The 14351-nt window shown below is 35.8% G+C and overlaps 1 protein-coding gene and 1 pseudogene across 2 annotated transcripts in view; one reads left to right on the top strand and one right to left on the bottom strand.

The window, feature by feature from the left end:
* The window catches only part of GARS1 (glycyl-tRNA synthetase 1), a 39000-nt gene that overhangs the window by 1898 nt on the left and 22751 nt on the right, over positions 1–14351 (top strand). The window contains exons 2-7 of the mRNA XM_017527101.2: positions 4019–4120; positions 5154–5256; positions 6278–6419; positions 7694–7782; positions 8159–8235; positions 13796–13941. Of these exons, the coding sequence (XP_017382590.1) occupies positions 4019–4120; positions 5154–5256; positions 6278–6419; positions 7694–7782; positions 8159–8235; positions 13796–13941 (659 nt within the window). The remainder of the gene's footprint in view (positions 1–4018; positions 4121–5153; positions 5257–6277; positions 6420–7693; positions 7783–8158; positions 8236–13795; positions 13942–14351) is intronic.
* Positions 1869–3583, bottom strand: LOC108303315 (annotated as a pseudogene). The gene has a single exon (XR_001824781.2). The product of XR_001824781.2 is annotated as a protein FAM136A-like (transcript).

Raw genomic sequence — 14351 nt, forward strand, 5'->3', positions numbered from 1 at the left:
CACACACACACACCCACACACCCCTCCCTCTGCCACGTTAGCCTGGAACTGCAGTGCAAATCATCCATCGGTAGTTAAGACTGGATCTAGTTAACTGAAGTAATCTTTCCAGTGCAACTACTGTCTTGTGTATTGCTTATGTTGTCTTGATTATTAGTTGTTTTGTACTTTAAGATATTTTCTGAATATGTGAATTAATTGATATAAGTTAGTTTAGGTATTTTTTCTAATTTTCCAGGAACACACATATATTAGTTAATTGTGCGAATTACTGAGTCCGATGTCAGCTGAAAGATAATTTAAAGATGATTTAATTATATCCCTTTTTTGTATATGGGAAAATGAGGCACACTGTCACCCCTGTCCATTTTGCATATTTCCATTGTGAAGTGCAATTGAAAATCTTTCAGAGTGGGATTTTTACTTAAGACTGATCTTGTTAATAACACGTTTCATAGAAATTTGTTAATCTGGAAAATGAATGAAGTGAGCTTGTCACTTTAAGAAAACAATGGTTAGTATTTGTGGCCAATAGTAAAATTCAAACTTTAGGAAATTTTAGAATATTGGAAAACTCGTATATTTTGCTGTGAGCTTGGCAGTTTCATAGTCCTTAAAGGTATTTCTGATGAGATGAGTGGTTATACAAACGTGAATTTTTTTTTTTTTTTTTTAAAGTATTTGGACAATCTGCACTCAGTGAACCAATGTTTTCCGAGTGACCAATGCATGATGTTATGAAATCAGGTACTGGTGAAAGAGCCATTCAAAGCTAAAGATACATTAACAGATTTATTGTAACAGAGTACGAAAAATTCATTGCTATAGTTTCTGAGTTAAAAATAACCTTGAAAAAACTACCACTTGTCGGAATTTTGATGCAGTGTCAAAGAATATCCACAGTTATCCAAACGGCTTTTAAAATTATTTTTCCTTTAACAACTATGTATGATTTTCTTCATGTACTTTACCCAGACCATCATATTGCAAAAGAAGCAGACTTTCCACATTGGTCTTCTAGGATTTTTCACAGATTAAGGTTACCAAAATAGTAAGTGCTAAACTCAAAATTAAAAAACCCCTGAGGAGACAAGCCACCTTGAGTGAGACTCAGGGTAAATGATAATAGAATTAGATCCTCCAAAAGTAATAGAATAATCACATGTTTTTTAAATGCTTAAGATAATTTTATAAAAGAAGGACTCAAAAACATGAGCAGAGAACAAGAATACCAAAAACAATCAGGCAGTGTGAAAGTGAACCACATATTATGTGGAAATGGATTAGTGAAATCAAAAACTCTGTTGGGTGCCCAAAGACACTGTCAACAGCTTCAATTACTCAGCTGAGAGCTTTTCATCCAATATAGGTAATGTTTTGTTTGTTTTCTCAGATGATCTAGTTCACCATATTGTTGTAAATATGAAGTCAGTATAGGTTGGAATTAGTAAAATAATTCAGTATTATTAGCAAGGAAAAAAATCCAACTATAAAGAGACATTTAAAGGAAGATGAGCCAGCAGTGACTGAGAAGAATGGTCAGAGAAGTAGGAGGAAAACTGAGTAATTTTTTTTTTTTTTTTGGTAATCAAGAGGAGAGAGATTTAAGAGGGTGGTCAATTTATTGGTTCTTCTGTGTTCTCAGTACAAGTCTTGCTTTTTTCCTACTTTTTAATCGATGCTTTTCCTCTCCTCCCTTTTCACCTCTCTATACCCAAAGGAAAAAAAAATTCACCATGTGAGAGTAGTTAATTGTTAATTTGCCTGTATGTTCTTCTAGATTATGAATGAAGAGGGCAGAGACCTTCATTCATGATGATCTCTCACATAATAAGCATTTGAATTGCATCATTCTTTTTTGGGGGGGTGGGAGAAAATTAAACCTTATTTATTTTTAAAACCAAACCCTGGGAGAATATATCACAGCCTGGAAACAGCAAATGGACAGGCTATGTTATTATTTCAAGTAATTTAAGCTGGTGAAAATACAGTGAGGTTGCTATCAAAACACTAAGGTGTCATGCAGGGCCAGGAGCATTGCAAGTTGTGAAAGCCCCAAGCAAAAATGTTATCTGGTAGTGGGGGCTGCCTCTCCTTTGCTCTAAGGGAGTCAGCTCATCCTAGCCTAAGTTGCTTACTTTTTCTCCCTTGAATTTCCTGCTGTCAGGGGTTTGTCTCAGTTGGGCCCTGTTAATTCAGGGGACTAAGTAGGCAATGCTGGGTTTAGGCTTTCATTCCATCTGTCCTATAAAAACCACATTTTCCAAATCCAGTACTTCATAACTCTGTTATAATCAAGTAGCCAACTGCTCCTCTTTTACTGTGCATTCATTCTACTATATATCACAATCAAAACCCCTTTCTCTTCAAGGGGAAAGCGTTATTGCAAGATTGTCCTGTCATTTTGTTACACACAGCCTCAGGGACCATCAGCCAGTAATTATGCAAATTAACCATAATTAGTGTGTCGTCACCTCTCATGTTTTTGTGTGGTCTTCAGACTGAAAGGTGCAGCATGTAATGATTTTAAGAAATGTGCATCCACAACTTGATGACTAGAAATAGGGATCTACGAGGAACCTTTCAAAGGTTTTATCCAAACTAGTCTTGCTCCCAATTCCACATCTTAAAATTAACTTGTATGCCTCTGTATAAATGACACAAAACCAAGAAAACAAAGACCCAGAAAACTTTTTTTTCCCCTCTAAGTGACCTCATGGATTTTGTTTCACAGCTTATGGAAAATGGTATGGTGACACTTCTGGTAAACAGGATGTTGGCAACAAAGAGAAAGTATCTCTCCTCAAACTCCACCAACTCTAACCTGCCAGCCTGTTGGTTCCTGTGTAGTAAGAAGAGTCTGGTACCTTGGAGGGCTCTGGCTTGTTACAGGGGAGATCCTTACTGCCAGGACAAGCTCTGGCCACAGGAAATATAAGCTCTAAAACTCTCTTGTGATATCTCTGACCCAATTTAGCAGCACTTTTTTTTCCATTTCATTTTTTAGGACTGAAACAAAAGAACTTGTGTCCGGAGGCAAGTGACATATGCCTTACACTTGTGGCCATCCTTAATTTCTTCATTCATAAACTTTGCCTAAAAGACTAAAATTCCCAATTCCTTATAAAAAATATGTTCTTGCCCTCAGCCCGGATGGGCACTGGCAAAGACTTTTATTTCCCATTGGATAAGAGAACCTCGTTCATCTTCTTGGTCATAGTTGGGATAAGGTGCATGTGGTCATCTACACACTTGGTCACACAACCGTCCAGCTGCTGCTTCACCTGAAGTTCTTTACTCCCAGCATCCATTGAATCTTTGGCTTTGTTGTTGCAATGCATGGTGCACTGGGCCAGGTGGTCCTGGAACTTCTCCAGCTCACTGGTGACCAAAGCCTGTGCTTGACCCAGAGGCACATGGCAGTGCTTGATACACTGGTGCACCTGCTGCATGGAGGCCTGGCTGTTCTCACAACAGCTGGCGCTGCACCGGAACATGACACTCTGCATCTTCTGGATATTCTGTGTCTAGACTCTTATTGAGTCCACCCCTCCTGTATCTGCAGCTGCTGCAGCTCCACCATGGCAACCCTGCGCTGCCCCGAGCCATACCATGCGGGCACCCATGAGCTCTTTTTTTTTCTTTTTCAGACAGGCTGGAATGCAGTGGTGTGAGCCTGGCTCGCTGCACCCCCTGCCTTCTGGGTTCAAATTATCCTCCTGCCTCAGCCTCCCGAGTAGCTGGGATTACAGATGTCCGCCACCGTGCCCGGCTAATTTTTGTATTTTAAGTAGAGACAGAGTATCAACATTTTGGCCAGGCTTGTCTTGACCTGACCTCTGGTGATCCACCTGCCTCCGCCATCCATAGTGCTGGTATTACAGGCGTGAGCCATCATGCTCTGCCTGAATTATATCATTCTTACATAGTCTTTTTAAAAGGCATCCTTAAAAACATATTCCTAACATTTCTTGACTTCTGAAACCAATCCTGAATATAAATTCTCTTTGTTGGCTAGGGAGATCTTGTGCGAAAACTCAAAGAAGATAAAGCACCCCAAGTAGATGTAGACAAAGCAGTGGCTGAGCTCAAAGCCCGGAAGAGGGTTCTGGAAGCAAAGGTGAGTCCTGGGATGCTAAAATAGGAACATACATGGGTATAGTATTGTTCATCTTTAATTTCTTTGGATGGGAGAGACCTAGAAAAGTTTCTCAAGAAGTATCATTTGGTTTATCTGTTTATCCCTCTACCTAGTATAGTAGACTCTTCATTCTTTCAAAATGCAACTCAGAATGTCAACTTTTTAATAAAGCCTTCCTGACCCCACAAATCCTGGACTCAATATGCTACATGAATTTTCATGGAAAGGATTGTGCTCTTCTTTATGACTGCTCTTGTGCCTGGATATAATTATTATTATTATTTTTTTGGTTTGTTTTAAGGAAAAGGTCTGTTTATTTTATACCTGCTCCCAGACCTTTCAAACAATAGATCTCCCATCACCAAACTTAAATTGTTTGGAGTTTTAAAGTAACCGTTTTGCTATCGCAATTCACTAAAATTAAGATATTGCCTATATTGCTTATCATTATCTGCATTGAAGTAAACTTAGTCTTGTCTTTTTTTTGGAGGCAGAGTCTCGCTCTTTAGCCCAGGCTGGAGTGTAATGGCGCAATCTTGGCTCACTGCAAACTCTGCCTTCCAGGTTCAAGTGATTCTCCTGCCTCAGCCTCCAAAGTAGCTGGGATTACAGGCACATGCCACCACGAATGACTAATTTTTGTATTTTTAGTAGAGACTGGGTTTTGCCATGTTGGCCAAGCTGGTCTTGAACCCTGACCTCAGGTGATCCACTGGCTTCAGCCTCCCAAAGTGCTGGGATTACAGGTGTGAGCCATTGCACCTGGGTTAGCTTAGTCTTAGAATCTTGGAAATGATTGTATGTTTTCCTAAAGGATTAAATAAAGGCATCTTTTATATTACTCAAAGGGAAAAACACACCTACGGCTTTTATTGTTTTTAACCTATCAAAATCTTGTCTGTTTGATAAATTTTATATTTAATTCTGCTGAGGAATAAACTAAATTCAGATATATAAGTTCAAATTCCCACCCGCCCCTCCAGTCACTCACTTTTTATTTAATCTCTAACAGGAGCTGGCATTACAGCCCAAAGATGATATTGTAGACCGAGCAAAAATGGAAGATACCCTGAAGAGGAGGTTTTTCTATGATCAAGCTTTTGCTATTTATGGAGGTAAGGGATTAATGACAAAAGAAATTGTTATGTTGTTAGTGACTCTAGTATTATACTTAAATCAAGAACATGGCTTGGTCTGTTGGTATCCACTTGTATCAGGCCACAAAACAGAGGATAGAAGTCTTGCTTTTGTTCACTTGGAGTCACCATTTGGTGTAATACTGTTATTTTTCTCCACTGTATTTATTCTTGGAGAGCACTATTTTCTATTAGGATGTAGGGAGTTGTTGGAGGCCCATGTATGTATTTGATGTGTCTGTGTACTCAGGTACTCTTTTTAAAATGCAATGGAGACTGAGGAGCAACAGAGGGCCCTTGTAGTACTGGCTAACTATACAGTGCCCCTTCATGCAGGGGCAGTGATAAAACAGCCCTTAGATTATTCTTTATGGTCATATACCAGGAAAAAACATTCTTCACAGGGATGTAGGTAAATCACTCTGAATGCCATTATGAAGGTATATAGGCAAATATAATTCACTGATGAAATTTAAAATTATATTTTTCATAGTCAACAGATTATTACAACGTTAGACATACAGTATTTTGCCTCTGAAAGTTGACTTGAGTTTGGCTAAGCAGATCTGTAAATGTTTACCCTTTTGAGTTTAAATAGTGCCTCAAATATCCAGGAATAGAGAACCGGATGCTAAAATTATAGATCATTGTTATCAGATGCTGTGAAAAATTATTTTCTAATTTTTATGGCAGAGAACTATAATCTGCTTTTTCATTCTGTTTCTTATATAAGGGGGAATTTCTTTTGTTGTAAATTTTGGGCTAGTCCTACTTGCAATTACAAACATGGAAATAGTAAGTGGCGTAAAAGCTTTTTTATTTTACTTCCATCAGCTAGCCGAAAGTAAGGCTCTTCAGTATTGAGGGATTTGAATTGTTGACTTGAATACACTTTTAGGGAGTATGTGAAGTCTTATAGATATCAGTTTCTCATGTCTCCTTGCCTTCATTTGTTCAGCGTAACAAGTTAAAGTACATGTTTTCCTCTTATATTCTATAGGTGTTAGTGGTCTGTATGACTTTGGGCCAGTTGGATGTGCTTTGAAGAACAATATTATTCAGGCCTGGAGGCAGCACTTTATCCAAGAGGAACAGATCCTGGAGATTGATTGCACCATGCTCACCCCTGAGCCAGTTTTAAAGTAAGATCCTACTTTGGAGTGGAGGGAATCCTATTTTAAATAAAACAACTTATTAAATGATTTAATATTCTCTCCTAAATAACTTCCTGATTGTAAAGAACTACCCATGTTCATGTAGAAAATCTGGATAATACAGAAAAACAAAGAAATACATACCTCCTGCTCACAGATAGCCATGTTAAGATGATTGTGTTTGTCCTTCCAATCTTCTTTTTCTTTATGTCCCCATGTATTTCAGTGTTAGCAGTACACTGCTTATTTTCATGTAATATAGATGAATATATACTCATGTTATTACCTATTCATCTAAAGCATTTTTAATGACATCATAGTATTCTGTTTTATGGAAGTGCCATAATATGTTAGTTTGTGCCATGTTGAAAGCATTAAGGCGCTTCTCCTTTTTGACTGCACTGAATATCTTGATAGATGGATTTTTATGTATATCCTTGATTATTTCCTTAATATAAGTTTTTAAAAGTTCTGAGCAAAGGTGTATTTGGAGACATTTTCAAGTAAATACTTTACTGCTTGTATTGTAGTTTCAATGCAGAAACTTAGATTATTCCTGCCAACATTACTGAAAGTTGGGCAGAATTTCTTGAATGTAAAACTGAAAGAATTCTTGCCATTTTGTGTCTCATCATTATTCATTTAAGGTTGCCTGGTGGAGAGCTAATTTTTACTGTTGGCATCCATTAGGTTCTCTTAATAATTTCAGCCAATTAAGATGAGGAATTCCAGATGATGACTCTATAAGATCAGGACTATCTATCCTTTTAGCTACTTGTTCACCTATAGGAACTTTGTAGAGGTAATACCAGTGTCAGTGCAGGTTTCAGTGGCAGAAAACAATTTGCTTAAGGTTCAGTGTCTGTACTGAGTTGCTGTGAATTCTTAGCTAATCAAATTCGCAATTATTTTCGCCTTTGCTAAATCACTAATAATAATGGCATAGGCATGAATTAATTGACCCTGAAGGATAGTACAGACTTGATGATAACTTGTGAAAAAGAATTGTCTTTCTAATGTCTAGTTAATGTCTTTTTTCTTATGGGAAGGAAGAATGTGGGAGAGGGTGAGAAATAGATTTGAGGAAGAATTTTCTCTGGCATACATTACAATGTGTCATGGATACATCATTACTGTAGATATGGGAGCTTCCATCTTTGAGATACACAGATATAAACATTGAAGGGGAATTATCTTATAAGGTTCTATCTATGTATAACTTGTATGAGAATGACAAATTGGTTTGGCGTTTGTTAATCTAGGACCTCTGGCCATGTAGACAAATTTGCTGACTTCATGGTGAAAGATGTGAAAAATGGAGAATGTTTTCGTGCTGACCATCTATTAAAAGGTGAGATTCTTCATCTCCTTCAGGTGGGATTGATTAAAATAAAAGGTTTAAACTTTTCTCTCAGATGTTTTCCATTAAATTTTTTATTGAGGCATAACATTCAAAGCGTAAAGTGCACAGATCTTAAGTATCTAGATCAGTCTCTTTATTTTTTAAAACAGTTATATGTAGTATAGATAGTTATATACAGATAATTTTTCTAATTAGCAAATGAATCAAGACAATACCATGAGCGCTGCTGTAAAAATTAACTGTGGGATTCATATAAATTAAGAACATTATCCTTGGATTTACTTTTTAATTGTCTAGCATTGAAACTGAAAAGTGCATTGTCCTTTTTCAAATTGATTGACATATGTCAACACCGTTCTTATAGCTCATTTACAGAAATTGATGTCTGATAAGAAGTGTTCTGCTGAAAAGAAATCAGAGATGGAAAGTGTTTTGGCCCAGGTGAGTACTTTAGAGATGTTATCAGAGTAATCTAAGTGGTCTCCGGACTTCTTTCAGTGTTTAATGACTTGCATTCCCTATTCTGCTGACCCTGGCCACAATTGTAAAGAAGCAGAGGTTAATTCTGTCCTTTATAGCAGCTCTTTTTTTGCATTTTTATTTTCTTCTCTCTTTTGCGACTCTTTATTTCAGCCAAAATTAACAAGTCAGTGTAAACAGGCATTAAATTTGTCTGTTCTTGGAAACTAGTTTTCTGGATTTAATAGCTAAAACCACAGGAGTGACTGATGATGGATCGTGTTCAGTGCTGGTGTGGAGATTTCACAGCAGATAACTTGATGAACACTTTCTCATTGGCCACTTGATCTGCCTCTGCTTAGACCCTGATTTTGTGCTATTATTCTTAGAACCTCAAGAGTAAGTCCCTACTTTGCTGCCCTTGTTTTTCTCAGTTTGACTATAGGCCTATAGTTTTCTAATTTGTGTAATATTTAAGCTGACAAATTTTAGAGGAGACACAAAAGAGCCCACAGAGATATTTTATTCTGACCTTTTACCAATTGCAGGAATACTTTCTATGTTAGAAGTAGTTCTTATCCTTTCTTTGGGTTACAGACCACCCTAAGAATATGATCAAAACTGTACATCTCCCCAAGAAGATGCATATGCCCATGTATATACGTTGCTGGTGTCTTACCTCATCTGTTGGCTGTTCCATTTAGGCAAAGTACACTTCTCCAACACCATGTTTGGTCATGAGGTCTACTAAGGCTCACCTCTTACATTTTATTTACTTCCTTGGTTGAAAAACAAACAAAAAATCAGTACGGTGATTATACCTATTTTCTTTACACCAGTGTGTATCTCGCTCGCTCTCTGTGCTTGAATATAGAACTCCCTAATTTGTTGTTTTTTTTTCTCATGGGAATTACTGGTTACTTTTCCACTGTTGTCCTAATTTTTTTTTTTAGCATGCTAATTTTTCTCTGTGGTAGTTAGCTTTTCAACATAGCTAAGATAATTTCTCGTTCTTCATTTAAATTGAAAACTTTCTTAATTTGGTTGTTGAATCATTCGCTGATTTATTTTGATCCTTTTGGAGTATAATTTTATCCCTTGCTTGAAGCTCATTATTTAGTACAGTTACTCATGGTTTAGAAAATTATTTCTTATATTTTAATGCTGTTGAAGCCACACGTTCATCTCATTTCTTTTCCAAAGCCATGCCCTTTATTAGAAAAAATGGAAAATGCCTCTAAGTGTCCCTAAAATCTTCTATTCAGAACTTTAGATTTACTGAGGTTTTGTTTATATATGTCTTTGATCTTAACAGTATCATTCATTTCCAAGTACATTGTCAGAGCTGGGAAGTAACTAGTTGATTTGACAAGTCAATTTATTGTTTGAGTGTTGGCCTTCTCTTTTATTTCAGATCCATGTTCTAAGAGAGCAGTTTGTTTTTTGATTTGTCATATCAGATAAATGTACAGCTGTCAATATAATCTTCAATAAAAAGTAAGGGATCCATGGGAAATAGTGTAGCATTCAGAAATGGCCCTGGTGGACTGGCTGAAAGCCCATCTGTTGCTTAAGCACAGGGTAGCATTTTCTGCGCCTCAGTGTCTGACTCCTTTTCAGCTTTATGAAGCATGATTGTTTGTTTAAAAGGCACTGATTCACCTTCTGTGGTAGGAAGACCCCTACTCCTATTATGTGGATTTAACAGCTCAGAACAAATTCTTTTGTTTCTCTTTTCTGTCTGTTTTTGCTGGCCCATCTCTGAACGTTCCAGTTTTAAAAATCATTTTTAATTTATGAAAAATTCAAAGCATACAGAATTTTATATGTTAATAAAAACATAATAAACAATTATGTACCTATCACCCTCCTTCAGTGTTAGATTTTTTTTTTTAATCTATTCCCTACTCACTTCCCTGACTTTTTTCCCCGATTTTTTTTGTGTGTGATGGGGTAGGGACCAAGTTCCTCTTTGTAGCCCAGGCTGGAATACAAGGGCACAAATGTGGCTCATTGCAGATACAACCTCCTGGGCTGAAGCGATCCTCCTGTCTGGGCCTCCCAAAGTGCTAGGATTACAGATGTAAGCTATGGTGTCCAGCCTAAATTATTTTGAAGCAGATGGCAAACATTATTTTATTATACCTGTAAATTTTTCATTGTATATCCCTAAAAGAGAAAAATCCTTTAAAAATAAAGGCTTTTTAAAAGATTTTAAAAATTCTTTTCAATCCTTTTGACTTTGGAAATGTTAATAATTTTAATATCAAATATTTAGTCAGCATTCATGTTTCCTATGCTGTCTTAAATGTTTCCAATTTTTAAAATTTGAATTGGGATCCAGATAAAGTCTATACGTTGTGATTGGTTGATATGTTTCTTGAACCTCTTTGAATCTATATGGCCTTCCTTCATTCCCTTTTTTCCCTGCATTTTCATAAATTTTTTTTTTTTTCAGGAAGCTGAGTCACTTGTTCCTTAGTAATTTCTATTGTCTGGATTTGGCTAATTATGTTATTGTAGTTAGGTTACACATGTTCCTCTTTTTCTGTATTAGATTTAGAGGCTTGACCAGGTATTTTTGGCAAGACATCAGTTAAGTGGTGTTACAGACTTCTGTCTGGAGGTACATAGTACCTGGTTAGCTCCTCTGTGAGCTGTGGCCATTGATGTCCATTGTTTAGATGCATTAACTGATGAGGGGGTTTCAGAATGGTGATTTTTGTCATTCTGTTATTTTTGTTGTTGATGTTTATTAGCTAGACTCTTTCTGTATGGAAAAACTTTTTCTATCAACTGTTTGATTTCTCTGAGACACCATTTGTAAAGAAAAGTGAGAATAAGTGCTTGATCCATTCTCCCACCCCTTGTCTTTTTTAACCAGTTTTTAATTAGTTGGTTCCCTGACATCCTTCAGAAATGCACAAATTCCTGCCTGCCTTTTCCTTTTTTTCCTCCTGTTGTTGTGCACTTTAGATTAAAATATTTGATCTTCAGTCACTTGCTTATCCTATTGATGGTTATTGATTGTCCAGTCTTTGGTGACTAGGAGTTCTCTGCTGAGTCCTTTTGACATAGCTCTAGTAGTCTCTGAAAACTTCCTTGCTGTTAATATGACAAGATAGTGTCATCTCATCTTGCACATTTCCTGTCCCAGACTGGGAATCAGACATTTCTCCAAAGAGCCCTAGTACTTATTAGTAGGGTTGGTATTGATCATTAATTGTAGACCTTTTCAGTGATCTGAGCGAGGAAATTGGTATTTTTTAAAAGATAAAATTTTCATGAATTAATGTTGATACTTAGTAGTTTACTTAAAGTTAGGCTTATGGGATTTTTACAATATTAATCTTAAATCTCTCTCCTTTACCCTCACCAAACATCCCAGTTCTCAGCAACAAAACATAGCTATTGACATGCCTTATCTCCCACTGTATACATTAACAGTCTCAGAATGACAATACCAACACCACCATCAGCAGTATGCATATTGAAAACAGTTAAAATAATTTTTATTGTTCTTTAGGGATGCAGCAGTGGTATATAGTCTTAACAGTCTGATAACTGTAGTTAAAGTCGCTTGGAGTCATTCTTTCTGTGTGGTTAGGTTGTCAGCTAGATACACAGTCGATACTGTATATTTCATTTTATTAGTATTCAGGGTTTCATTTTTAAAAATTTGTTTTATAATCATAGAAAAAATTTTTATACCTCCAAAGGCAAATCTAAAAAACAAGTTATATTTGAGTAGCCTACTGTCTCTTTCTCTTCCTTTCATCTTCCCTCCTTCCACGTCCCTCCTTCCTGAGCAGTTTTTAACTTAAAACAACTTCCTTTTTTAAAGAAATAAAATATAAACAAAGACATATAGATATTTTTATGCCCCCCTTTCTAGAAAAATGGTTGCATTTCATATACACTTTTTTCCATTGTGATTTTTTCACGTAATAAAATATTTCAGAGATTGCTCCCTAATAGTATATAGAGATATGCCTCATTCCATTTTATAGCTACATGATTTTTCTTTGTGTAAATATATTTTATATAACCAGTTGTCCACTGCTGGACATTTAGGTTATTTCACATCTTTAACATTATAGATAGTGCTTCATTGAATAATCTTGTGCTTATATCTTTTCATGTTTTTGCCGTTGTGCCTTTGGGATAGATGCCTAGAAATGAATTGCTGGGTCAAAGGATAAATACAAATGTAATTTTGTTAGACATCGCCAAATTCCCTTTCCCAGGGGTTTTGATTTCTTTCTGTATTGGTAGAATCCTTTTCCTCCTGATTTCTTATTATGCCTTTTATTGAAAAACACGTTATGTTCTTGAATTACCTGGGAAATAGATGTTCCTTGGGCTCTCTACTAGGACCAGCTTATATTTATGGTACCCATGTCTTGATCACTGGAACAGTTTCCTCACTCATCCAGCCTCTTGGGTAATTGTATAATGTATGTTATTTTGTCAATTCCTCCTAGAAATTCTGTAGAAATAGAGTCTTGAAGGCTTAATATTGTAAATTGCACATTCAAATCTGGAACATGTTGTTAGTGTGAATGGGTTGCCTTTTTATGGAGTAGAAATACCATTGGATTTATGAGGAGATAAAATATAAATTGCTGTTTATTGAATGGGTATTATATACCAGGTCCTACCTCTGCTACGTACTTGATGTGTTTTATTTAATCTTCATGATAGTCCTTCATAGTGAGGTAGATGTTCTTCTCCCCTGTTCTTAGAGAGGTTAAGTAAGAACTTAAGCTTTAGTCATACAACCCATAAGTGGTGTAGAGTTGGGAGGTACACCCAGATCTCTCTGAACTCACAGCTTCAGTTCTTATGGCCATTAATTGATTGTTGAATTCCTTTGTTTCTATTAGGAAACTTTTGAGTTTTAAATATTGCTTACTGTTAGATGGTTTGTCATAGTCACTTGAAATTCTTGAATTGGAAGTCATACATCATTTTACAGGATCTGGCATTGATGATCAATGTACAGAATGTGCAGTTCACTGGAAAATGCTAAGGTGAATAAGACACAGCTTCTATCTTCAAGGAGCTTAGAATCTTTTGGGAAGGGAAACTTCAGTGCACATTTAATTACTCAATTGAGGAGAGGGTGGTGGCTATACATAGTATATTTGCTTGACTGGGTCTTTAAAATACAGAGAAATGCAGAAATGCATTTCTGAATATGTTCAGAGTAGTAAAATTCAACTTTGAAAACTTATGTAATTTCAGATTCTTGCTAACTAGTAACTGTTATAACTAAGAGATATTTTGCTTTATCTTTTACTTTGAAACAGTGAATATATGAGTTTAAGGTCCCAGAAAGGTATTTTGTTTCTCTTGATCAATGGAAAGTACATAAATTGGTTATTGTTTTAATGTGGGTATCCTGAAGGTTAGGTTAATTGTGATGTTCTTGAATTTTGTGCGAGTTGTAACAATGGATGGCTATGGTTATAATTAATACTTTATATCTTATGCCTTGTTTTCCCCGTCTTTTACACTAATTTCGTCATTTGTCCTTTAGCTTGATAACTATGGACAGCAAGAACTTGGGGATCTTTTTGTGAACTATAATGTAAAATCTCCCATTACTGGAAATGATCTATCCCCTCCAGTAGCTTTTAACTTAATGTTCAAGACGTTCATTGGGCCTGGAGGAAACATGCCTGGGTATGTATCACTTATTGTTTACCTGTTTATGTAATGAAGTTATTAAAATTGCTTATAATAAAAGGTAAATATCAATGTTACAAAAGAAAAGTTTTAAAAAAGTGATATACAGAAGTATAGATGAGTATATTATGGAGAAATGGCAGAAATGTCTTACTTTAAAAAAATTCTTTCTGAATATAATTTCTTTCTTGGTGTATATATATCTACATTATATATTATATATATAATATATATGTTATATATAATATATATTTTATATATTATATTGTATATATTATATAATATATATATTTATATATATATATATATATTTTTGCCATAAAATAAAATCTCTGATCACTATATTTTCTAGTTATAGCTGTATAGGGCAGAAGAGACAGTTGAAGAATGTGTTTGAAAGCCATTGA

This window comes from Cebus imitator, unplaced genomic scaffold (genome assembly GCF_001604975.1).
Source record: "Cebus imitator isolate Cc_AM_T3 unplaced genomic scaffold, Cebus_imitator-1.0 Scaffold45, whole genome shotgun sequence".
In the NCBI taxonomy this organism is placed as follows: Eukaryota; Metazoa; Chordata; class Mammalia; order Primates; family Cebidae; genus Cebus; species Cebus imitator.